At 43.2% G+C, this 25,780-nt stretch overlaps 1 protein-coding gene and 1 pseudogene across 1 annotated transcript in view; both read left to right on the top strand.

The window, feature by feature from the left end:
- Positions 1–13,881: 13,881 nt before the first annotated feature.
- On the top strand, positions 13,882–15,269 carry LOC149195926 (mitogen-activated protein kinase kinase 9 pseudogene; annotated as a pseudogene).
- Positions 15,270–15,449: 180 nt separating this feature from the next.
- LOC149195925 (F-box/kelch-repeat protein At5g26960-like) overlaps positions 15,450–25,780 on the top strand; it is a 102,802-nt gene continuing 92,471 nt past the window's right edge. The window contains exon 1 of the mRNA XM_089408065.1: positions 15,450–16,031. Within this exon, the coding sequence (XP_089264191.1) occupies positions 15,450–16,031 (582 nt within the window). The remainder of the gene's footprint in view (positions 16,032–25,780) is intronic.

The raw sequence follows: 25,780 nt of genomic DNA, 5'->3' as shown, positions 1-25,780 counted from the left end.
ATGGAGGGATGTTCTACCTCTGAATCCTCAAGTATCATCGTAGCCATTCGAAAAGTGGGTGATTGATTTTGTACCGATTCAACCTCTAGGAAAGAAGACGGGTGTGTGGTATATCATCACCGCGACTGAGTATTTGACCAAATGGGAAGAAGCACAACCTATGAAGGATTGTACAGGGGCAACAACAATGAAGTTCCTATCTGAATATGTGCTGACCAAGCTCGGTTGCCCAAATATTTTGATGAGTGATCACGATACGCACTTCCTTAATGAAACGATCAGCGTGCTGATGGAAGAGTTCCAAGTTTATCATCAAAAAAGTACGCCATGTCATCCTTAGGGCAATGGGACAGTGGAAGCGTTTAATAAGATATTGGAGAACACGCTGACAAAGGTTTGAAATGCACAGAGGAATGATTGGGATGTGTGCATACCCATTGTGTTATGGGCATATAAGTCTACCTGTAAGAAGCTGACTGGATAGGTACATTTTAGGATGGTCTATGGTGTAGAAGTTGTGATGTCGATGAAATATATTGTGCCTAGTCTACACATAGTGGTGTTCACAGGAATGGCAGATTGTAGAGCCTTAAAAGAGTATCTCACATAGCTGACAGAGTTGGAGGAAGATAGATTCTTGGTTGGATTCCATAAAAAAGTTCAAAAGGAGTGAAAAGGCATAGCATGATCGACACATCAAACTGCACACCTTCAAGGTAAATGATTTAGTTTTATTATATGACAACAAGTTTGATAGGAAAATTTCAAATGCTTTGGGTGGGGTTGTATGTTATCAAGGATACTAATAATGGTGGAGTAGTTCAGCTTGTGAAATTGAATGGAGATCCATTTCCCAGAAAGGTAAATGGCAGCCGATTGAAGCCATACACTAGGGATCCGGCCAGATGACTATATGATGGTAGCATAGTCTTGGTGCTCCAGGAAGATGCAAGGAGGTGCGGGACTATAAAATACATTGCCCGAGTTGTAGAGATGTGCGACAAAGTGTCTGCGTTGAATGGGAGGATTTCACAATACCAACAGAAGTGCAAAGGGATCTGCGCTATAGAATAAGAGACCACGCAGCGTAGCTAGAAAGTGACCGTTACAGTCACTGTTCACGATTTTACTGCCAGAATATGGTTAAGAGGAGCATGCAGACAAAATTTAAGGCATTTAAGGCTGAAATCAAATGTGAAATATTTGGAAATCTGCCTCCAATGTTACATTTATGAAGGGATTTTTGGGGGAATGGTTGAATTTGAATTCGAATTTTCCTCTAAATTACAAATGGTCATCCAACGAGAAACACTTTGCATTTTGAGAATTTCTGAGTCTTGTTTTCTGTTGCGTGAGCTCTTTGAGAATTTTCTTGCAAGCCCTGTGTGTGCGCCTGATCAGAAGCTCATTAACAAGGTCATGTATGCACCAGTTGAGACTTCTAGTATTGGGGACGTTGTCACCTCCAAGGGAGTTGCCCTTGAAGTCGTGAGTATGGAGGCACCTGCCGTAGTGCCTAAGGTGCCAAGGTCGCCTAGGCTGAAGCCTACACTACCGAGAGAGGTTCCCAAGCTGAAGAAGGATAAACAGAAGAAGACACCACCAGTGTGTGAGTCACCAAGGAAACATGTAGCTACAAAGGCACAATAGAAAGAAAAGCCAACCGTGAAGGAGAGAGGCAAAGTGGTAGACTTAGATGCCAAGGAGGGTACTGAAGACATAGACTTAGATGCCAAGGAGGGTACTGAAGACATGCTAATTGAGCCTCCTCTAAGTGAGGACGAAGAAGCAGCACAAGCTTCACCGCATAGCGTTGTCGAGTTAATAAGGCCAGGGTTCCCATGAATACCCCATCCACCTGCAACACCTCCATATTCACCTTCGCCACATACATCCTCACCCACACTGCCACCACCTCCACCACTGTTCAACATGGCAAATATTGTGAAGTTGCCCATTTTCAAGGGCTTGGTAAATGAGGACACTGACCACTTTTGGTTTGTTGCGAAGGCTGTGTGGCAAGCCTAGAAAATTAGAGATGATTAGATGAAGAAAAAAACGTTGGATATTGATTTATAGGATCACACACTACTGTGGTCCATTAAGTATTGCACTAATAACCCGACAGCTGTGTTGGCAGATATTCAGACTGCGCTGAATAAGGAATTATGTAGACCCAAGTTTGAAGCACAATTGATCGTGGGATTTAAGAAAATCATGATGAAGCCTGGAGAGACACCCTGGGATCTAGATCAATGATTGAAATGCAAGATCCATGAAGCTAACATGAATCTTACAAATGGGAAGTACTACGACTAGTTTAATTTGGGGCTTCGCTCTTACCTCATCTAAGAGTTGCTTTATCATAGCAAAAGTTTGGGACCCAGGAAGAGGCTCTGGAGATTGCGATGAGATTGCATCAGACACCAATTCAAGATGTTGCTTTGGGAGTTTAGTAGATTCATGCGGAGTTGCAAAACCTTTGCCTATAATTCCAAAGTCTGAAGAAGGGTAGAGCGGCTCGGCCAGAGGTGCGCGAAGAACTTTGGTGTTTGAAATGTAAGAGTCAAGGGAATGATAAAGACCATTTCCGTGTATTCACCAATTATGTTGCAGGAGGAGGGTTGATGCCTCTTAGACCGAAAGCTCAAGCAGGGCCAAGTACGAGGCCCGCGCTATGGTGTGCTATCTATCAGGTAGCTGGAAAACATGTGACAAAAAATTGTCACTTGCTGTAGAAATTTGTATAGACACCGCAACAACTCTTCTGCAACTTCTACAAATTAGTAGGTCAAAATGAGTGCAATTACGGTAGTTATGAGTTAATTATGGAGAGAACGCCCACGTATCAGATGTAGATAGAAACTCGGCCTCTGGATCAAGTTGCCGGGGAGCGTGAAGAGAATATTAGGGGCACGAACGAGGCCAAGGTGGAGGAGGACCTGTGAGAGGTTGGGGGCAAGTTATTTGCTACAATTGTATAGGACCAGGACACTACGTGCAAGAATGTATGAGCCTGATGCGCCTATCGTGTCGATACTGTACTCAGTTTAACCACGTGACAAAAGATTGTAAGGCTTTAATAGCTAAGATGCACGAAAAAGGGACGCAGCCTCAACAACCTACCCAGAACCTACAGATAATGAGGCTGAACCCCGCAAAGAGGATCCTAATGTGAATATTATGCTGCGAAGTGGAATGATGACTAGCGAAGATAAGGGAAGGCAGCCTAAAGAAAGTGAATGGGTCCGCAAAGCTCCAGAGAAGGAGGTTGGCTTTGATCTAGAACACGCAAAAGAGACCTTCATGGAAGGGAAGAAAAGCTTCATTGATGCTTCTACATGAGGAAGTCTGGATAAGCAGTCTGAAGAAATGGACCCATCCATGCTGACTACCTTTTTGGAAACTTGCATGAAGCTACAATGCGATAGCAAGGCCGTGAAAGGATTGCAGGAGTTGATCAATAAATGTGTTTGTAAGGAAAGTTCTCCTTAGGGGCCGTGCATGGTCAGGAAAATTGGTAAGAATAAGTAAAGAACAGGGCGTGAGATGAGGCTCACCGCGAAAATAGGTGAATATGAAATGGACCAAGTTATTCTGGATCTTGGGTCAAATGTGAATGTTTTGCTGAAACAAACATGGGAGAGAATGGGGAGACCTGCGCTGTAGTGGTATCCTATTAAATTGAGGATGGTGAATCAACAAAAGATTATCCCCATGGGAAGATTGCAGGGAGTGATACTAGATATTGAAGGCGCGAGCGCATTGGATGATTTCAAAGTGATAGAGATGTCGACGACAACAATCCCTACCCCACACTCCTTGGGATCAATTAGGCTATTGACATGGATCAGGTGATCAATTTGAAGAAGTGAACAATATCCTTTGAGAGAAAATTGCTCCGCATAGTAGTACCTTTGGACCCTGTAGAAGGACCGCGATATACTTAACCGGTCCGCGATTATGAAAGTGATGATGATTTGGACCAAATCTACAAAGTAACAGTGCAAGATCAAGATTGGGTGAATCTGACAGCTCATGGATGTATTGCAAGGGACCGCGAAAGCTTTTGCACATCAGATTCAGATGAGGAATTGAAACATTGGCTGAATCGATTGCACGAAGTGTCTACGCTGCGCTATAATATGATGACTAAGTCACTGCGTTGTGTATCATAGGAGGTAAGGAGTTTTCCTCATTATGATAGTTCAACTGAAGTTGATAAATTTTTGGATGCATTTGAAAGGGAAGTGGTAGAGTAGCATCGCTTCCAAGCCTTCAACTTGGCGCTGCATGCTACACCTACAAGATGGTGTGGTACCCATAAACAAAATTTTCATGGATGGTGTGAATATAGAAGAATGATGAGGGTGAGTTTTGGTCACTCAAAGGTGATATTGTCAGAGAAATATGATGGGAGGAGTGATCAGCACGATCACTTAACAAAATTGACTGATACTTATGGGGCAAAACCACAATCGGAGTGGGTACATTTGTTCTGTCACACTTTAGATGTAATACCGATGAATTGGTACTTGGAAACGGAGCTCTGCCATGGCACGGACAAATGGGATATTTTGAGACAGGTGTTCTTGATGACATTCATCTTTGAGGATGGATTTGAGTGCATCAATGAAGCACTACAGGAGGTTAAGGTGGCGATCTTCAGAATCCCACAAGATCTCTTGGATTTTATTCACCCAGATTGGACCACCCAACGTCGCCATGCGTTGGAGTGCTACAATGTGACTACTAAAGAAGAAGGGGAAGATCCAAGGAACATTAATATCCCATAGGTATAAGGTCACCACCAAGTTGAGGGGCCGCAGATAAAAAACCTAGATATCACCATGCCACTGAAAACGAGACAAGTGAACATTGGAATAAAGGCGGAGCTGAAGTTTGTGAAGATAGGATACTACTGGGATGATGCTACGGTGGATAAGGTCACTGAGTTACTCCGCAAATACTAGGATTTTCTACCTACAATTTTTTTAGACCTAAAGGGGATAATAGGCAATTTAGGAGTGATGAAGATAACGTTGAAACTAGACATGAAGCCTATGAAGCAGAGGCCATACTGCCTTAATCCTAAGTACAATGAAAAGGTTTGATTGGAGTTGGAAAAGATGTTGGAAACAAGTATTATTGAACCATTGGAGGAGTCCAATTGGGTAAGTCCTATGGTAGTTCAGGAAAAGAAGCAAAAGGATGAGATAAGGATCTGCATAGATCTTAGGAAACTGAATGATGCTTGCATTCATGATCCCTTTCCAACTCAGTTTGCGGATGAGGTATTGGATAATGTTGGCGGACATGAAACATATTTGTCTACTTATGGGTTCTCTAGATATCATTAGATAAAGATCACACAGGAAGATAGGTGTAAGACGACCTTCGCAACCAAGTGAGGATGATTTCAGTATACTGTAATGCCTTTTGGATTGAAGAATGTGCCAACGATCTTTTCACATGTAGTCATTGTGGCCTTCAAAGAGTTTATTCACAAGTTTTTGGAGGTATACTTTGATGATTGGACAGTGTTTGGACTGGTCACACACCATGTAGATAGTCGGTGCTTGATGTTGGATACATGTCGTAGGTATTAGATCACCCTGAACTTGAAGAAGTGTCTATTTTGCGTCCCTTTTGGAATGTTTTTGGGTCATGTAGTGTGCAGACAAGGATTAATTGTGGACCCAACCAAGATCATAGTTATAATTATTTTGGAGGCGCCAAGAAGTGCTAAACAGCTGCACGCAACATTGGGTCATAGTGGTTACTACCAAAAGTTCATCGAGAGTTATGCCTAGATTACCGCATTGATGGAAAAACTGTTGAATAAGGATGCTACATTCTGTTGGAATGAGGAATGTGAGCGGAGCCTGGATGTGTTAAAAGAAAATATGGTCACCACGCTGATCCTAGTCTTCTGGGATTGGAAGAAGGAATTTCATGTGCATGTGGATGCGTCATGTATTGTGCTGAGAACATTACTGACACAGGCCGGTGAAGGAGAATTGGATCAGCTGATACAATTGCAAGCAGAAAGTTGTCTAAGGCTGAAAAGAAATATTCGATGATGGAGCACGAAGGGTTGGCTATGGTGTATGCGCTCTAGAAGTTTAGGCATTACTTGCTAGGCAGAAACTTTAGGATGTATATAAACCATTCCGCATTAAAGTACTTGGTCAACAAGCCTATGTTGTGGGGGGGAATATGCATATGGTCTTTGTTGTTTCAGGAATATGATTTCAAAGTCATTGTGAAGCCATGGTGATTGAATGCAAGGCTAGATCATCTGTCACGAATTGAAACAGGAGAGGAGCCTACCAATTTTGGAGGAAGGGCTTCCTGACGCGCAACTCTTTACGGTGTGCATGGCCGATAATCATTTTGTAGACATCATCCACTTTCTAACTACGGGAACGGATCGAGAAGGATACATAAGTAAATAGAAGAAGTAATTAGTTGTGCATGCGATAGACTTTTCGGTGATTGCAGGTCACTTATATAAAATGGGATCGGATGAGATACTACGTCGTTATGTGCTTGATTTTGAACGAAGCAACATCCTAACTGAAGCTCATGGAGGGGATGCAGGAGGCCATTATGCAGGTAAAGCAACAGCGTAGAATATTTTATGCGATGGGCTATGGTGACCAACCTTGTATAAGGATTCGAAAGCATATTGAGGGTGTGCGATGCATTTTAGAGAACCGGTAGGCCATCATGGAGGGATGTTCTACCTTTGAATCCTCAAGTATCATCGTAGCCATTCGAAAAGTGGGTGATTGATTTTGTACCGATTCAACCTCTAGGAAAGAAGACGGGTGTGTGGTATATCATCACTGCGACTGAGTATTTGACCAAATGGGAAGAAGCACAACCTATGAAGGATTGTACAGGGGCAACAACAATGAAGTTCCTATCTGAATATGTGCTGACCAAGCTCGGTTTCCCAAATATTTTGATGAGTGATCACGGTACGCACTTCCTTAATGAAACGATCAACGTGCTGATGGAAGAGTTCCAAGTTTATCATCAAAAAAGTACGCCATGTCATCCTTAGGGCAATGGGACAGTGGAAGCGTTTAATAAGATATTGGAGAACACGCTGACAAAGGTTTGAAATGCATAGAGGAATGATTGGGATGTGTGCATACCCATTGTGTTATGGGCATATAAGACTACCTGTAAGAAGCTGACTGGACAGGTACATTTTAGGATGGTCTATGGTGTAGAAGTTGTGATGTCGATGAAATATATTGTGCCTAGTTTACACATAGTGGTGTTCACAGGAATGGCAGATTGCAGAGCCTTAAAAGAGTATCTCACATAGCTGACAGAGTTGGAGGAAGATAGATTCTTGGTTGGATTCCATAAAAAAGTTCAAAAGGAGTGAAAAGGCATAGCATGATCGACACATCAAACTGCACACCTTCAAGGTAAATGATTTAGTTTTATTATATGACAGCAAGTTTGATAGGAAAATTTCAAATGCTTTGGGTGGGGTTGTACGTTATCAAGGATACTAATAATGGTGGAGTAGTTCAGCTTGTGAAATTGAATGGAGATCCATTTCCCAGAAAGGTAAATGGCAGCCGATTGAAGCCATACACTAGGGATCCGGCCAGATGACTATATGATGGTAGCATAGTCTTGGTGCTCCAGGAAGATGCAAGGAGGTGCGGGACTATAAAATACATTGCCCGAGTTGTAGAGATGTGCGACAAAGTGTCTGCGTGGAATGGGAGGATTTCACAATACCAACAGAAGTGCAAAGGGATCTGCGCTATAGAATAAGAGACCACGCAGCGTAGCTAGAAAGTGACCGTTACAGTCACTGTTCACGATTTTACTGCCAGAATATGGTTAAGAGGAGCATGCAGACAAAATTTAAGGCATTTAAGGCTGAAATCAAATGTGAAATATTTGGAAATCTGCCTCCAATCTTACATTTATGAAGGGATTTTTGGGGGAATGGTTGAATTTGAATTCGAATTTTCCTCTAAATTACAAATTGTCATCCAACGAGAAACACTTTGCATTTTGAGAATTTCTGAGTCTTGTTGTCTGTTGCGTGAGCTCTTTGAGAATTTTCTTGCAAGCCCTGTGTGTGAGCCTGATCAAAAGCTCATTAACAAGGTCATGTATGCACCAGTTGAGACTTCTAGTATTGGGGACGTTGTCACCTCCGAGGGAGCTGCCCTTGAAGTCATGAGTATGGAGGCACCTGCCGTAGTGCCTAAGGTGCCAAGGTCTCCTAGGCTGAAGCCTACACTACCGAGAGAGGTTCCCAAGCTGAAGAAGGATAAACAAAAGAAGACACCACCAGTGTGTGAGTCACCAAGGAAACATGTAGCTACAAAGGCACAATAGAAAGAAAAGCCAACCGTGAAGGAGAGAGGCAAAGTGGTAGACTTAGATGCCAAGGAGGGTACTGAAGACATAGATATTGAGGGGGTAGACTCTATTTCGAAGTTGTCGGAGTACATACCGCCACACCAAGGCAAGGTGAAGCTCCTGAAGGACCCAGATAAGGGATAGTTCCTCCTGAAAATACCCCTGCTACCAGAAAAAATCACTTTTGAAGGTCCATGCTTGGCGCGCGTCCCACATATGAAACTTGAAGATTTGGATTTGGAAGACGTTGAGCGGTTTCCCCACCTGGCTACCGATACCTTCATGAAGCGAGTATTCTACAAGGATTCTTGTGTCACCATGCTGGAGCCGGTGGAATGGATTTGCGCGGTAAACAAGGTAGGTTTGTTGAACTTGTTATGGGTGCCTCACGACCAGTGTGCCCCGATAAACTTGAAAGTCATTAAGCAATTGTTGTGCCTTGTGCATGACGGATCCTTGTGGTTAACTGAGCCCATACCGATCAGTGATATGATGATCCATAGGATCACATTGTTACCTCACTTTGGATTGAATCTTGCAAAGGCTTTTGGCAGAATGACGGGCAAGCTCGACCTTGCTGAGAAGATGAAGGACAAGTTGAAACTTGTCAAGAAAGCGTGCGGGTATTCTACTTCCAGTATTATTGACCCTTGCGGTGAAGGTGGCCACCCAAATTTCGGTTGGCAAAGTGATGAGGAATTTACACCCGAACGAGATGACGACATCAGTGGTTTCGTTAGAAGCTCAGTACACGGAGGGCGCACAGTTCAACTGGACGCGCTACCTGTGTAGCAAGCTCCTCACGAACTACAAAGAGGCACATGACCAAAGTAAAACTTTCCATTACTCATGGATACTACTTTCAATTGTGATAGTCGCGTGGGAGTTGCCGAAGGACAGCCAGTTTCCTCCGATTCAAACAGATTTGGCAGAAGTAGTGAATTTTTCTTTGCTATGGGCCATAAAGGATGCTGCGCGGGTTCAAGAAACTAAATTTTTTTGGTTATTGATGGAGATGAGCATTCATATGGCCATCACCGAAAGCCATGGTTGTCACCAATCGTCTTTGAGCAGCAATCTGGGTACATGGAGTTTAAGGCGGACTTCCTCCATGTTTACATCCAGGTGCTGAAGGAACCAGATTAGAAGTGGTATGATCTTCCCTACTTGGCTACCGATGATGCCATTGTTGAAGTCTTTAAGCGATGGCTAGCCGATTGGCACACACCCTCAAATTTGGCCACCCAGACTAGTAAGTCTGTGGAGAAGAAGAAAAAGGAAGCGGCTCGACTGAAGCTGCAACAGTTGGCAGAAAGAGGAAGCAAGAAACTGAGGAGAAGGCCCATGCAGAAGCAGAGTGTGCTGCAAAGGAACAAGCAGAGCAAGAAGAGCGCGGCTCTGACAGAAGTTAGAAATCTCCTTCACCCCAAACAAAGGACAACAAACAGTCAAAATAGGGTGGCAGAGATCTGGAGAGCACTCCTATTCATGTAAAGAGACATAGGGAAAAGGAAAAGGAGGGACAATGAAAGAAGACCAAAGCCTCCAAGTCATCACTAGATCCAATCACCTTGACAAAGGGTGACTTGGACGATATTGGAGATAAGGTGAGGGACATGACAACAGAACTACTGCAGCAGTTTGAGCAGTAGCAGAAGCAAGCATTGATCGCCATACAGACGGGTCTGTGTGAGCTACAGATCCAAACAACTAGACTATAGGCAGGTGCAGGGCAGAGCGACGTGACATCAATTAGTTTAGCGTCGGGGACCACTAAAGCAGCGGAGTTGGTTCAATCCTTGGATCTTCTGGCAATCGCGCTGTAGGATGGAGCTTTGAGCATGGATGTAGAAGCTGAAAAGGATACTATCAATGCTTTGAGGAATGTTGGCCTCAACTTGGCCGCACTCCCCAGTGAATTCCTTTACACACTGGAAGAAGATGTGATTACAGATATCAGGGCCCGAGAGCAGTGTGCACTGAGCATGATCAGCGAGAAAAAATTCAACAACGAAGATATATTCGTTGAGAGGATAGAAGCGATAGAAGCATGGAAGAAGGTTCATGAGAAGAATGATTGAACCACAGCTGTGGTAGCCGAAGCATGCAGAACTGTTCCAGAACTACACATCCCAAAAAAAGCGCTGGTGGAGGCCAAGATTAGGATGTTGGCTACAGATGTGCGCGATGCAAGGACAAAGATGGCCAAGGTTCAATTTAAACTAAACCTTAAAATCACAGAGCTTGAGTTGAAGTCACAACCTTCAACTCCACCAGAGGTTAGAGAATGATGTGAGGAAATTGTAAAGGATGTAGTCGCAATAGTAGATGTCGTGGTGGAAGATTGCACCGCGCTCTTTGAGCAGTCTATGGAGGTCATTATGACTCTGTAGGAGGATCCTAACCTACAAAGGTTGAATACAGAGGCACAAGAATTTCAGTAGAAGTATGACAAAGCAAGAGCGATGGTGCACATCATCGCTATATTATAGCAATTGGCTAAGCTGCATGAGGCAAAACAGTTGCTCGAGGAGGTGGAGGCAACGTAATGGAAAGAGGCGGTCCTCATGACCAGATTGGGGCCTTGGCTAGATGAGGCCTATGCTATCTCTACCACCATTGAGGAGAAGTTGGCACACCTAAAGAGGACACAGTAGAAGGTAAAGGAAAACAGCGCAGGACCAACAACTGAGCAGCTAGTGGAGCAGATCAAGGAGAAAGCCACGCAGAGCACGACTGAAGTAGCAATGGTACAGGTCGAGTTGGGAGGTCTCTGTAGTAAGATCTCCACACCAGAAAAGTGATTCGGGGGTGAGTCACGATATTTGTGTTGGGGGCCTATTGGGAGATGGTCCCCTGCAGTCAATTTTCGGGCAAAAGCCCAAGTTTTGGGGCAAAAATCCCAAGTTTTTGTTATGTAAAGTGTAAAGTCTTTGCAAGTTGTGGTCGTATATCACGTACATATTAAGTTTCATAAAGGGACTTTCCCTTCCTTTATGTAAGTTGTGTTGGCTTGTATAGACCTACCCATGGTCTGCGGACCAAGGGACTATATAAAAAGGAGAGTCTTAGAGAGCCTAACAAAGTTCATAGTTGATGATTAATGTAAAGGGTCATTAAGAAGTGAAGAGCAAAGATTCTTAGAGTAGAAGAGAGGCTTTGCAGTTGTGTGTGCAAAGGCCTAGAGTAGAGTCCGCACTTGAGTGCACGGACCCCTGCAGCTGAGTGCACAGGGTAGTCTCAAGTCTGTAAGCAAAACTGAAGTATCAATAAAGAGATTATTCTGGAAATATCTGTGTTTTGTCCATTTACTTCTGTTATGAATGAATGCATTTATGCTATGATGAATAGTGGGTTTATGATTTAATATCGTATTGATGCGCGATTATACATAGTTTACATTGTTATATGAACACAAGTAATAATATTTGTTTACGCGAAGAATATCTTAATGCATGTTAAAAATATTAGACACTTAAGCCGATCTGAATAATAACATAATTAGGAGTAATCACAGAGGTGCATAAGTGGTTGATTCACCTATCTAAGGTTCGCAAAAGATAGTCGTAGACCTTCGTGAAGGTCTAGAGGATGGTAAGAGGGAGTTATATCGATAAGCCTTAAAGGCTTATCGACATGCACGAAGGCAGGTTAAAGGCATAAAACGACATCACAATCATCTCTGGGTGCATAAACTTGGTTCCAACATCCCCCCATACTGCTTCGAGTGAGACTTCAGTCCACGTTCCGTGGATTGATGCCAAGAGGGCCAGTATTGTAGGGATTTGTTTGGAAAACTTAACTCTGAACTTGGGTCAGGACCCACTAAGCCAACAATTCTCATAAAAATCTTGTCTAACAAACTTTCCTTAATAAAATCCTGAGATTTTGGCATTTTTTATTACTATATTCGTGAAAGTAGATGAAAAGAGTTTGTTTTTCATGCACATCAACATAGCATATGAATATATGAAAGAGGTTCAATAGCTATTCAACATGGTAAAATCGCAATTATTCCCTTGTTCTATTGACCTAGGTGCACTCCCAATTGAGCAGGTAGCATAGATAAATGGTTTTGCATCAGCAATTACAACATTTGGTTTTGCCATTAAACACTTTTTCCTATGTATAACGATTGTAATTGATTCTTCAAGAACTAGGGTAAATAATATATACCTGACAGTAGTACATTAAATGTTGTATAGGTGAGGATATATGCTCCCTATTTAACATATTCTTCCTTTATTATGAAGTTCACGACTCTTGGAACTTCATTTGATTCTGGAAATAAATGATCCAGTCCTCTTTTTTTGAATATATGTGATTACTGGTAATTTCTCCATAGGTTATCAAATGGATTTGAGAGATTTGCATGATATTGCTGGCAATTTATTTACAATTTATCAAATGGATTATTTGCAAGAGACTCAAGGAATGCTACAAAGTCATAAAGAACACATACGTTGCAATAGGGCTTTTGTTCCCAATCTTGATGCAACAAACATTGATACAGACAGCCAAGTTATAGCTCAAGTAGTAGAAATTAAAGTTGCAATAGCGGTTCCATTCCCAATATTAATGTAACAAAAACTGAAACTGACAGTCAAATTATAGCTCAAGTAGCAGAAATTAAAGAATCTGTGCTGCCAGTTCAACAACAGTTGGATGAGGCATGAGTCGAATGGAGGAAACTTTGGAATTCTACACTTAATCTTCGCAGAGTTGACTAGAAATGGCCTCGAATCTAAGAACCTAAGTGAATTTGTCTGGAGGAGAGTTAAATGAGCAAGAAGAGTAGGAATATGTACATTAGTTCAATGAATAAATAAAATCTGTGAGTTAGGAAGATGAACTAGTTAGTACAGTTTTGGAGGATGTTGCTAGTCCTTATACACAATGCTGATTTAAAGGTATCTATCAAGATATTGTACACAATAATGTATACTTATTTTTATGTTTTAATAGAACTATAATATAATATAATCTCCACTTTAGCATTTAGCTACAACATCTTCTAACACAGTTACTTATCTATATATCTATATATCTATATATATATATATATATATATATATATATATCTATATATATATATATATATATATATATATATATATATATATATATATATATATATTTATATCCATATATATATATATATATGAATATGAGATCGGTGGAAAATTTGGTCACTGGACATAATATATGAATTGAAATGGAATTATATCTCAATATACAGAAGCTTCTGCAATTTGTAATTACAAATGTTACTCTGTCTTCTAATTTGAATTTGTCATAGATTTTAGCTTCTGATAATGCCTACTTCAATGTATCTATTGGACAACAAACAAAATTTTGCTTTCAAATAATTTCCTAAAATTTACAGGTCAAATTGTCTCAGTGTTAAATCTCATGTATTGTTATAAACTTGAAAACGGTTCCATGATAAGTACCTCAAAAACTTCCATATATAAAATGATTAACCTGAAAAAGGTTGTGAAGTTTGCTCTTCCAACTGATAAAACTTTCAGTGTACCCAATTACTCGAGTTCAAAATATCTAAGGTTTATACCTCCAACTTAATTTGAGATTTACATCAGATAAGTTACGTTCAATCTTGCTAAATGATCACAATATACATCCATCCCTCATAATCCCAATGGCAAGGCTATAAACATCGATCTTGGAACCATTTACAGCTGTGTGGGTGTTTGGGATGGTCATCATGATAGAGTGGATATCATTCCCAATGATCAGGGCAATCAGATTACTCCTTCCATGGTTGCCTTCACAGAAAATGAACGCCTCATCAGAGAGCCTGCCAAGAATCAAGTCGCTTTCAACCCTGCAAACACTGTTTTTGATGCCAAGAGGTTGATTGGCAGGCATTTCTCCGATTCCTTTGTCCAAGCTGATAAGAGCCTTTGGCCCTTTTCTATTGTTTGTGAATGCAATGATAAGCTCTTGATCCAAGGAACTTTTAAGGGAGAAGAGAAAACCTTTGTGGCCGAGGAAATATCTTCAATGGTATTGCTTAATGTGAAATAAATCACCCAAGCATACCTGGGTTTTCAAGTGTATAAAGCTATCATTACCGTTCCCACTTATTATAACAATTCGAAGAGGCAAGACACTAAGTACCGAAAGCAAATAATGAGGGAAATGAATATTCTCTGAAGGGCGAATTCTCCACAAATCGTGCATTGTTATGGCATATTAGATCGAGGAGGAGAGATCTCTTTTTCATTGGAGTACATGGATGGTGGTACCCTTGCACATGTTCTTCAAGCCCACAAGAAAATATGAGAACACTATTTGGTTGAGTTTGCCAAGCAGGTTCTCAAGGGCTTGCATTACCTGCACCAGAACAAAATTGTTCACTGTGATATAAAACCCTCCAATTTGTTGATCAACAAGAGAAGAGAAGTCAATATTTCTGATTTCAGTGTCAACACTGTGTTGGCTGACACTTTGGCCCAGTGAAATTCCTTCGTGGGCACTTGTGCTTATATGAGCCCTGAAAGGTTCGATCTTGATGGGTACGGTGGAAAGTATGATGGATGCTTTGCAGATATATGGAGTTTGGGATTATCTTTGCTGGAATGTGCATTTGGAAGGTTCCCTTGCTTGTCTCTGGGGCAAACACATAATTGGCCTACATTAATGGTGGCCATCTGTTTCGGCGACCCTCCATCAACGCCACTTGATGCATCACCATAGTTTTAGTGTTTTATGAGATGTTGCCTTCAAAAGGATGCATTACTTCTCCATACTGCACATCGGCTGCTTTCACATCCCTTTTTGAAGAAGTATGAACAAAAATCTTGTGACCTGTCTCCCTCATGCAGTCTTTACACCTATAGAATTTTTAATTCCTTTCTATATTTTGAATATTGTACTTTATGGCATTAATTAACTTGTAATGAATGTACACTCTCTTGGTCTCTAGAACGCTATTTGTAAATCATTTTTCAATGCAACCGTAGTCTTCTTTAGAGTACTTTGTCATCATGTTCGTTTTGTTTTTCCAGTGGTAAATTCAAATGTATTCCTTGGAAATCCTGTCATTTTCCCTTTCAAGTACTGCAATTATACCTCTGAAAACAAAAGGTTATTGTGTAATTTCTAGCAGGATTTATGTCGCTAGAGGCTCTATGAGGAGAGATGCTTGCAGGGAAGCCATTGTTCATGCAGAGGAATATGTTCCTTACCTTGATTTATGGAGAGTCATTGCAAATATGTCTAGAAAGAGATATGGCTACCTGGGTGCTGTTGTGGATGGGATTTTTTATGTAATCAGAGGGCTTAAATTTGTTAAGAAGAATGGTTTCTCATTACATCCTTATGCTTATGTGGGATCTATGGATTCCTATGGCCCCAAGACTAATACTTGGCTCAAGACCAAGGCCCTGCCAATGGGGGGTTGTGTGATTTCTTGTGCAATGATGGGATCATATATTTATATGTTGTCAAGTCATGCAGTTGAATTTTCTTTCTGGGGATATGATACCAGGAATGATTTATGGAGTCGGATTAAGCCTCCTCCTATTACATCTCCTTCAAGGATGGATAATGTGCTAAAATTCTTTTTGTTACAATGGGTACCTGATGAGCCCCAATTTTTGGTACAATTTGGGCTCATTTGGCCTACTTACCTTGCTCAACCATTCATCTTTTATCACTTATGCATTCATTTCTTAGTATATTCGTGTTATTTGTAGGAAGAAGGGCAGGCATTATATCTATGTGGCTAATACATGATGATTTCAGGTTTTTGGCATTAAAGAGAGCAAAAGACCACGCAAATGGAGACAACAAAGGTGACATTGCGGGTTCATAGGGAGGTTGTCCACAGTCTTGATGACCTTCCTCGTGATTTTCACCTTAACTCCGAGCTCCAAAAGCTCTCCCCACCGAGCTTAAAGGCAGCCAACGGATTCTACAGGATCAGCAGTTTGACTTTCAGTTGGACAGCCAAGCTCCACGAATGGAGGAAGCCAACTTGATCTTCATTGTGTATAAATATGAAGGTCGTAGCCTTTGATAGGAGCTTTTTGAACTTTTGAACTAATATTGTAATTTCTGAGCACGAGCTACAGCTCGGTGTTTGTTTTTGTAAGACAGTTTTGGCATGACATTAGACTCTTGATTATGAATAAAGGCAAGCAGATTTGGATCTAATTCTGAGCTTTTAAGGGAGCTATAGCTCTCAGGTTAGGGCCCAAACTGAGAGCAATAGACCTCCTCTTCTTTGTAGTGTTATTTACCTTTCTTTTCAGCACTTTGTTTCTTTGTTTTGACATGCATTTCAAGAACACAGTCTGCTGATTTGATTTCTTTAATGAGATTGAGTAGGATTAGCTTATGGTTAAATTGCTTTCAGTTGCTTAGATTAGAATAGGAGGATTGTAATTCATTGGATCTCCAAGAAAAGGTTGATAGTGCCTTCACTGCCATCTATGTTTAGAGATTGGGGTGCAGTCTGTACCAACCACCAAAAAAACGCAATATTTTTTTTACTTTTATGCAAGCTGCAACACAGTCATTTTAATCATAGATCCATCCATGCACTCTGATCTTGAGCCATACTTCGTCATTCCAACTCCATGCACGACTTCTCTTCACGATTTACATTGATTTTCATTGGTTTAATAGCACAGGTAGCACAGGTTAATGGATTCTCGTTTTTGGTGCAAGACATAAGCAATTTACCTGGGAATAGTATCACTACTTGGGCTCAGATGCAGCAAGATTTCAATACCAAGTACCGGGATTACTGTAGGTCCAAGGAAACCAAGGGAGAAATCTTTCGGATGACCATGGGAAATGATGAGTCCTTAGAGGATTATGAGGAGAGGTACCAACTTAGCTATAAGTGGGCCAGGTACACACTTGACCCTGAATCCCTCAAGTTGGTCCTTCTCCGAGGAGTCCCTGAAGACCTCTTAGATACCCTTCACATGTTAGCTGGGGGGGACATTTACCAACTGCCTTATGAGGACATCAAGACTGTATTTAGAAACCACTCCAGGGCAGCACGGAAACGAGGTAGAGGAAACCTCCTCTCAACTAGTGTCCCTTTCTCCAAACATGAGCTTGCAAATCAATTAGAAGATCTTAAGAGTGAGGTGAGACAGACCATTGCCATGCAGCTGGACACATTCAGGATCCAGCAGAAGAAAGAAGAAGCTGAGAGAGCCTTGGCTATCTTCTGCCCTAGGTGCACAAGGAGGCACCCTAAAAACGAATGCCCATTGCATTCGGTTGAAGTATGTTTCGTTTGTGAGGAGGACCATCCCACAAATCAGTGTCCAACCTTACCTGGGTTTAAAGCCATGTACCAAGGGATAGAAGCCCCCACTGAACCTCTCTATTTCATCAACCAAAGGAGGCCACAAGGATCTAGACCTTATCAGCAGGGAATGCAAGGGGTACCTCAAGCTTATTACAGCCCCAACCAATCGACTCCTATGCCTTCCTGGGGTCCCCCTGCTCATCCTTCCTAGTCCATGCCTCCTCCATGGTCTTATCCACCTCAGTACCCTACTCAACCTACTTCTCATTCATATCATTCACATGCCCAGCCACAGCCTCAGTGGAATGCACCTCAGTCAGGGTGGAGGCCCCAGTACAATACTCCTCCCGCCATTTTGCCTCCACCACCAGTTCAACCTCAGCCATTTCCTCCTGCTCCTCCAAGGCAACCTCAAATGCCTGCTCAACTGAACCCAAACCCCAACAATAGACAGGCCCAGCAGGGATACACTGGGGAAACCTCATGCCCTACCTATGCTGTGGAGATCCAGGAGATCAATCTTTGATCTGGAAAGACTCTACCAGATCGCCAACCTCCTCCCCCAGAGGATGAGGAAGATAAACAGGAAAGTGAACCAAAGGCTATTCCACCCTTTCCTGAGAGACTAACAGCCACCACACAACCCAACCCAGAGAAGGATGAGCTCCTGGGAGAGCTCAAGCAGTTGTGTGTGAAAATACCACTTCTCCAAGCCATCAAGGATGTGCCAATATACAACAAACTGGTTAAGGAAAAGTGTTTCAAACACCCAGGCAGGCGGAAGAAAGATGCTTCAACCATCAATGTCATAGGAAAACTGTCTGACCTTATGTTAGGACAAGTCATTTGCCCAAAGTACCTAGATCCTGGAAGTCCTGTAGTAGATGTCCACATCAATGGCACCATCATACCACACACCTTGATTGATCTGGGGGCTGCCATTAACGTGATGACCAGGGATACCATGCTCAAACTCAATCTTCAGGGTTCCTTGAGGAAGACCTCGACAATACTGCAATTAGCAGATCGCTCCACTGTGACTCCCGAAGGGATTGTGGAGGATGTCTTGGTCTCTATCGACTCTTGGGAATACCCTGCAGATTTCTTGGTTCTGCAACCCAAGGAAAAGCTTACTGGATATCCTCTCATTTTGGGAAGGCCTTGGTTAGCCACTGGAGATGCTTACATAAGTTGCCGTGCAGGAAATATGACCATAAAAAATGGTCCTATGTCCAAGCAGCTAGTCCTATACCCTCTTTCCCAACCCTCCTTAGAGCATGACTTACCACTCTGGTTGGAGGAAGGAGAGGAAGACGAGGTGTACTCAGCACCTCTGTGCACCCTAGATACCACTAGAAGAGACCCCCCAACCGAGGATGACTTGATCGAGACCTTGACCCAGAATCCACCTTCCAGTGCACTATCGTTAGAGAAATTGGTGGAGGATGCCCAAGCTAGCACCTTAGTGGATCTCTGTACAACCAACCCTGTCACTCCCAGAGTCAAGAATGTGGAGTTCGGCCCTGAGAGAACGTTAAATATCAGCTCCTCCCTGTCTCCTTCCTAGGAAAAGGAGCTGTGTAGCCTGTTGGCCAGTCACCTAGATGCTTTTGCTTGGAGCTATAAGGAGATGAAAGGAGTCCATCCTTCAGTCTGTACCCATCACATATACATCAAAGAGGATTGTAAGCCGGTTAGGCAACCCCAGAGGAGAATGAATCCAGCCCTTAAGGACATTGTCAAGGAAGAATTGCAAAAATTGTTGGATTCCGGATTCATCTACCCCATCTCAGATAGTGAATGGGTGTCCCCTCTGGTGTTGGTTCCCAAGAAAAATGGGAAATGGAGAATCTGTGTGGACTACCGAGAACTGAACAAAGCTACCAAGAAAGACCATTTCCCTCTACCTTTCATAGATCAAGTGTTGGATGGACTGGCAGGGAAGAAGTTCTTCTCGTTCCTAGATGGGTTTAGCGGGTACAACCAAATCCAAATCAGCCCGGAAGACCAAGATAAGACCACCTTCACTTGTCCTTGGGACACCTTTGCCTACCAAGTCCTTCCCTTTGGGCTATTCAATGCTCCTGCTACCTTCCAGAGAGTTGTCTTAAGCATCTTCTCGGAGCTGGTCCATGATGCAGTGGAAATCTATATGGATGACTTTACTCCTTATGGGGCCAACTTCAAGGAAGCATTGTCCAATCTGGGAAAAGTCCTAACCAAATGCATTGAGATGAACTTGTCCCTTAGTCCTGAAAAATGTGAATTCCTAATGACTGAAGGGACCGTGCTAGGCCATACCATTTCTTGCCAAGGGTTACAGGTGGATCCTAACAAAATTGCTCTCATAAAGAAGGTTCCACCTCCTCAAAAGGTAAGGGATGTTCGGAGTTTCTTGGGATTAGCAGGATATTACCGGAGATTCATTAAAGACTTCAACAAGCTAGCCTCGCCATTGTTTGGCCTGTTGGAAAAATATGTGGAGTTTAAATGGACTAACGATTGTCAGAGGGCTTTGAATGAATTGAAGGACAAGTTGGTGTCAGCCCCAATCCTGAGAGGTCCAAACTGGGCCCTACCTTTCCACATCCACACTGATGCCTCGAACAAAGCCATAGGTGCAGCTTTAGGACAAGTTGAGCAAAAACTTCCATATGCCATTTACTTTGTTAGCAAAAACTTGTCCAAAGCTGAGCTGAATTACACTGTAACCGAGAAAGAATTCTTGGCTGTGGTCCATGCACTGAACAAGTTCCGAAATTATATCACTGGCTATCAAACCTTTGTACATACAGACCATGCTGCAATTAGATATTTAATGAATAAACCAGATGTGAATGCTCGTATTATTAGATGGTTACTTTTATTGCAGCAGTTTGATTTGACCATTGTTGACAAACCAGGTAGAGAAAATGTTGTTGCTGACTTTTTATCTAGATTGGATTTGTCTGCAGATGAGGATGGAATATTGGATGACCAGATGCCCGATGAACATCTGTTTGCTATTTCAGTACTCTCTCCATGGTTTTCTGATATAGCAAACTACCTTGTTTCAGCACAGTTCCCTCCGCACCTATCTTCAAGAGAGAAGAGCAGAATCATCAGAAAAAGTGCCTCATTTACTTGGATCGGGGGCAATCTGTTCAAGCTTGGCCCCGATCAGATCTTAAGGTGCTGTGTAAGGGAGGAGGAAGTCTTTGATATCCTCCTCACCTGTCATGATGGGCCTTGTGGAGGACATTTTGCAGCAAAGAGAACTACCTTCAAAATCCTGCAGGCAGGCTACTATTGGCCCACACTGCATCAAGATGTCAGAAGATATGTCAGCCAGTGTGACCAATGCCAAAGAATGGGGAAACCGGCCCAAAGGGATGAGATGCCTCTCCAACCTCAGGTGACTCTTGAGCCATTTGAGAAGTGGGGTATGGACTTTGTGGGCCCAATCAACCCTCCTTCAAGGCAAAGGTCTTACATCATTGTGTGCACTGACTACCTGACAAATTGGGCAAAGACCAAAGCAATCAAAGCAACAACAGAAGAAAAGGTGGTTGAGTTCCTAAGAGAAAACATCTTCTATAAGTTTGGCTATCCAAGAGAGCTGGTCACCGATCAAGGGAGCCAGTTCACCTCCAACCTGGTTGAAGATCTACTAGCTCATCACAAGATCAAGCATAGGACTTCCACCCCCTATCACCCTCAAGCAAATGGGTAGGTGGAAGTCACCAATAGAGCATTAGAAGGGATCTTGACTAAGGTGGTGAGCAGCAGCAGAAGGGACTGGGCAGATCGCCTAGTTGAAGCCACATGGGTTTACAACACCACTTGCAAGACCACCACCGGCTTCACACCTTATGAGCTGGTCTATGGGAAGAAAGCTTTGTTGTCCATTGAATTTGAATACAACACGTTGAGGATGGCAGCTCAGCTGGACCTAGATCTCAGCCATGCAAAACAAGAAAGGTTATTGCAGCTGAATGGACTGGATGAGCACCGAATGCAGGCCCTCCTTCACTCAAAAGTGGTTCAACTTCAGAGAAAGGTGTGGCATGACCAACATCTCCATGACAAGCAATTTTAGCCGGGAGATTGGGCTTTGTTGTATGACTCCAGATACAAAGATTTCAAGGGGAAGCTGAGAACCAGATGGCTAGGGCCATATTCAGTGGAAAAATGTCATGACAATGAATCTGTTCTTATTCAGACCATTGATGAGGAAGCCATCCCCATGCTTGTCAATGGGCATCGATTGAAGATCTACAGGAAGCCTCTCTCAAGACAAGAGTTCATCAAAACTATGGAGAAGGCAGTGTTGGTCATAGAGAAGGGTTCTGCCTCTGCTTTGGGCATACCCTGAAGAATCTAAAAATAAATAAATAAATAAATAAATAATAAAGATCCTTGGGTGAAAACCTTTCTGAGGCACCCAAGGCAGGTGGTAGGGGTGAAAACCTCATTGAGGCAACCCTATTGTCTTTCAAAAAAAAAAAAGGAGAGAAAAATATGGAAAAGATCCTTGAGTGAAAACCTTTCTGAGGCGCTCAGGGCAGATGGCAAGGGTGAAAACCTCATTGAGGCGCCCCTGTTATCTTTCAAAAAAAAAAAGAGAAAAAGAAAATGAAAAAGAAGAAAAAACAAGAAAGACAAAGACAACAAGTTTATCATGTGAAATTGCATGCAGATTGCAGGTGTTCTATGGAGGAGAGGGAGCCTCGCAACTCAAAGCCAAAGGTCCTTATCATGCAGTCAGGACACCTCACCAGCACCTCCTCCAAGAATACTCATTTTCTCCAAGGTATGTGCAATTTTATTACAGCTTGAGTCTTCTACAGGAAAACGCAGATTTTCTACAGGAGGATGCAGATTTTCTACAGGAAGGTGCAGACTCTCTACAGGAAACGCAGCCTTTGCACAGGAAGCTCTATATTTCTACAGGAAACTTCCTGTAGAAGCTCAGAACGGCCCAGAATCCATTTTGTGAGGAGATCTAACGACTAAGGATCGGTTTGGACGCATGCAAGCTATTGTTATCTCCCTTGCACATTGTTGTCACCTCGTCCTGCCATCCTTGTCGACATGCAACGAAGTTACCTACACCAGCAAAGCAGATCGATGAGTTCTCAAGAAAAAGCAAATTTTAAATGAAAAAACACTGGAGACCTCACACCATATTCATCCCAGTCATCCAGAAGTTCTGGGAGCGTGATCGTGAGGCCAGATCCGTCGTCGTGCAGCATGCACCCAAGGAGGAAGAACTGTTACAAGACATCCCGCGGGAGTCCTGTAATAGTTAAGCCCGCTAGAGTGGATACCATTCACAGCGCCGGCCATATGCAATGAAACACGGGCGCATGCAACCAAAGCATCCAATCCATCGTCGGCAGCCTATAAACATGGACCTCCGGGCCTGTGTAAGTTCGCCAGCAGCAGGTAAATCCACTCATCAGCGTCCAAAAAACCGAAACATCGTGTGCAGCCGCGCAGGTAAGTGTCTCGACCCTTCCTTCCATCAGATTGCATGAATTTTACTTTGAATTGATTGCAAAGTTTAAAGGTGAATGGGTTGAGCGGCCGTATGGCCATTTGGCCGGCCACGTCGGCCAGTTAATGGTCTAGATTGGATGTTTGGGTGGCGGCCATGACAAAAAAATGAGCAGCACGCACGTGAGAGCAATCCCGTCAGGAAAAAACGAGTTTAACAGAAGAGGCGGCAGCAGATCTGCGGGAATTGATGCAGCAGCAAGGGAACTCGCAGGCAAATGATGGGATGACGTCGCCCAACGGTCCGGCGGGGACAACTCACCCCCGCGCCACGGATTCCGCCGATTCAATCTAATCAGCTAGATTGCCCTCATGCATTTATCAACCACCGTTTTGAACTCGAGTGGCTATCCTGATCTTTCTGCAGTTCGATACGCCGAGCCTTTGGCTATCAGAACGCTTGTGAAGCACACCTAGAGCGCAGACCAACTGCAGTCTTTCCCGAAAATCGCGCGCTGCTCCTACAGGAATGTTGTTTCTATAGGAACGCTGTTTCTACAAGAACGCAGTTTTTACAGGAAGGTGGGTGCCTCATGTAAAAAGGTGGCAGATTAAAAAGGTAACCCTGAACTCTTCATGCAACTGGTTTTTAAAGGTGGAAGAATCGTCGTCCACAGTCTGGTCATAGAAAAATGGTGAAATTATTGTTTGTTGTGCCTATACTGTCATTCTATAGGATGTCAGGGTAATTAAACTGTGTTAAGTTCCTCAGGGATAAGTTTTGTGGATTATGTGCATGACAGAAGCGCAATTCTACGCTCTGTCTCAGTAGACCAAATTTCTTCCACAATCACCACCTCTGGTTAAGGAAACTGTTTTATCATGTCGGGTGGGTTTATTAGACGAGAACCCACTGATTCAACCAAGTTAAGGGAAAAACAGGAGGTGGTGGAGCTCTTCACACGGGTTCAATGGATATCTTTTTGTGACAAATTGCAGGGTTACGACGATGAAGTGGCAGAAGAATTTTTGCAGGCTCTGAGGCCGAAATCCAAGACACTGGCCACAGTGAACTTCAGGGGCCTAAGCCTCAAGCTCACCCTGCAATATATCAGTCGAATTACTGAACTTCCAATGGGTTTGCCATGGGATAAGGAAGAAAGGAAGTTGAGCCAGCAGGCCAAGAAAGAATTCTTTCCACCTGAGGAGGAATTCTCGAAGGACAAAAATGGGGTGCGTAGAACCAGTTTGCTGCCACCATGGAATGAAGTTAGCCTACAGATCATGAATTATATAACCTGTGAAGGCCGTTATAGCATCGTGTACGGGTATCACTTTCGGTTGCTCACTGAATTGAGGCACCAGATTGATCTTCCTGTAGAAAAGAAACTGAGCATCCCTTATTTCCTGCTACAGTCTCTAATTGAGTGTGCCACAAAGCTAAAAGAAGGCATACCAGATCAGGTAACCCACCATGGATTGATCAAACTTCTTGTGGAGGATGCACTTAATTCATATAAGGTTCCCCTCTCATGGGAAGCATTCAGGAATTTGACAAGAGACAGAGACATAAGGATGCTGACTGAAGAAAGTGGTTCCTCCAGCAGTGAGGAAAAAGAATCAGTGGCCGAGGGAAAGAAGGAAACAGGCCAGAAGACCCCAACCACAGTGCAGAAGAAAGAACAAAAGAAGCAGCATGAGAAAAAGGATGACAAAGAAAAAGGTGACACACCCATCTTGTCAGCAAGAGAAAAGAGGTTGCAGAACAGAACAGACAAAGCTGAGATGGTCCACATCAGCCCAAGTACCTCATCAGCACCCGCAACCAAACCAAAAAGAAAAACCCATGCAGCAAAGCAAGCAAAGGTGGTGACACCTGTGTCTACAGGAAAGCAGAAACAGGCTTCTACAGGAAGCCCGAAAACAGAGAAAGGGTCTCCTACAGGAAGCCCGAAATTGGTCAAAACAGGGTCTTCTACAGGAAGCCCAAAATTGGTAAAGAAAGGGTCTTCTACAGGAGGCCCGAAAGTGGGTAAAGCAGGGTCTTCTACAGGAAGCCCGAAATCAGAAAGGAAGGGGCCCTCTACAGGGAGCCCTGGGAAAGCAAAACGCAAGAAAGAGAAGGCTGGCATTCTCGAAAAGGAGGCAGCAGCTGCGCTGGCCGCCCTCAGTACACCTCCAAAGCCAAAGGAGAAGAGAGAGAGGGAGATCCCTCTACCTTTTGAAGCTAGGAGAAGTAAGAGAATAAAAACGGGCAAGCCGCAGCCTCCACCCAGCAGCCAAACCATTTTAGGGGGTGTCCCTACTTCACCCAGTGAGAGATCCCCCTCTAAAACATCGGCCACCCCCGAGAGGTGAAGCCCAAAAATAACTACCGGGACACGAAGGATAGGCCAATCGGCTTCCGAAGCCCGACTCAAGGAAACGAAAAAGAGGGAAGAAGCGCCACCCTCATCACTGCCAGGGGCAGAAGAGGCAGGGCCACCAAGAACAAGAAAGGAAGAGCATGTTCCGGGCCCTAGTTCTCGGCCAAGGACAAGGAGCTGGAGCAAAGTTTCTCAAGGATGAGCAAATATTTTAGCTGGGGGGTGATGATGAGCC

This window comes from Pinus tabuliformis, chromosome 2_2 (assembly GCF_031772625.1).
Source record: "Pinus tabuliformis cultivar Carrire ecotype Pingquan chromosome 2_2, CPIR1, whole genome shotgun sequence".
Taxonomy (NCBI): domain Eukaryota; kingdom Viridiplantae; phylum Streptophyta; class Pinopsida; order Pinales; family Pinaceae; genus Pinus; species Pinus tabuliformis.
The sequence above is the reverse complement of the archived record's forward strand: the minus strand, read 5'-3'. Positions and strand labels throughout refer to the sequence as shown.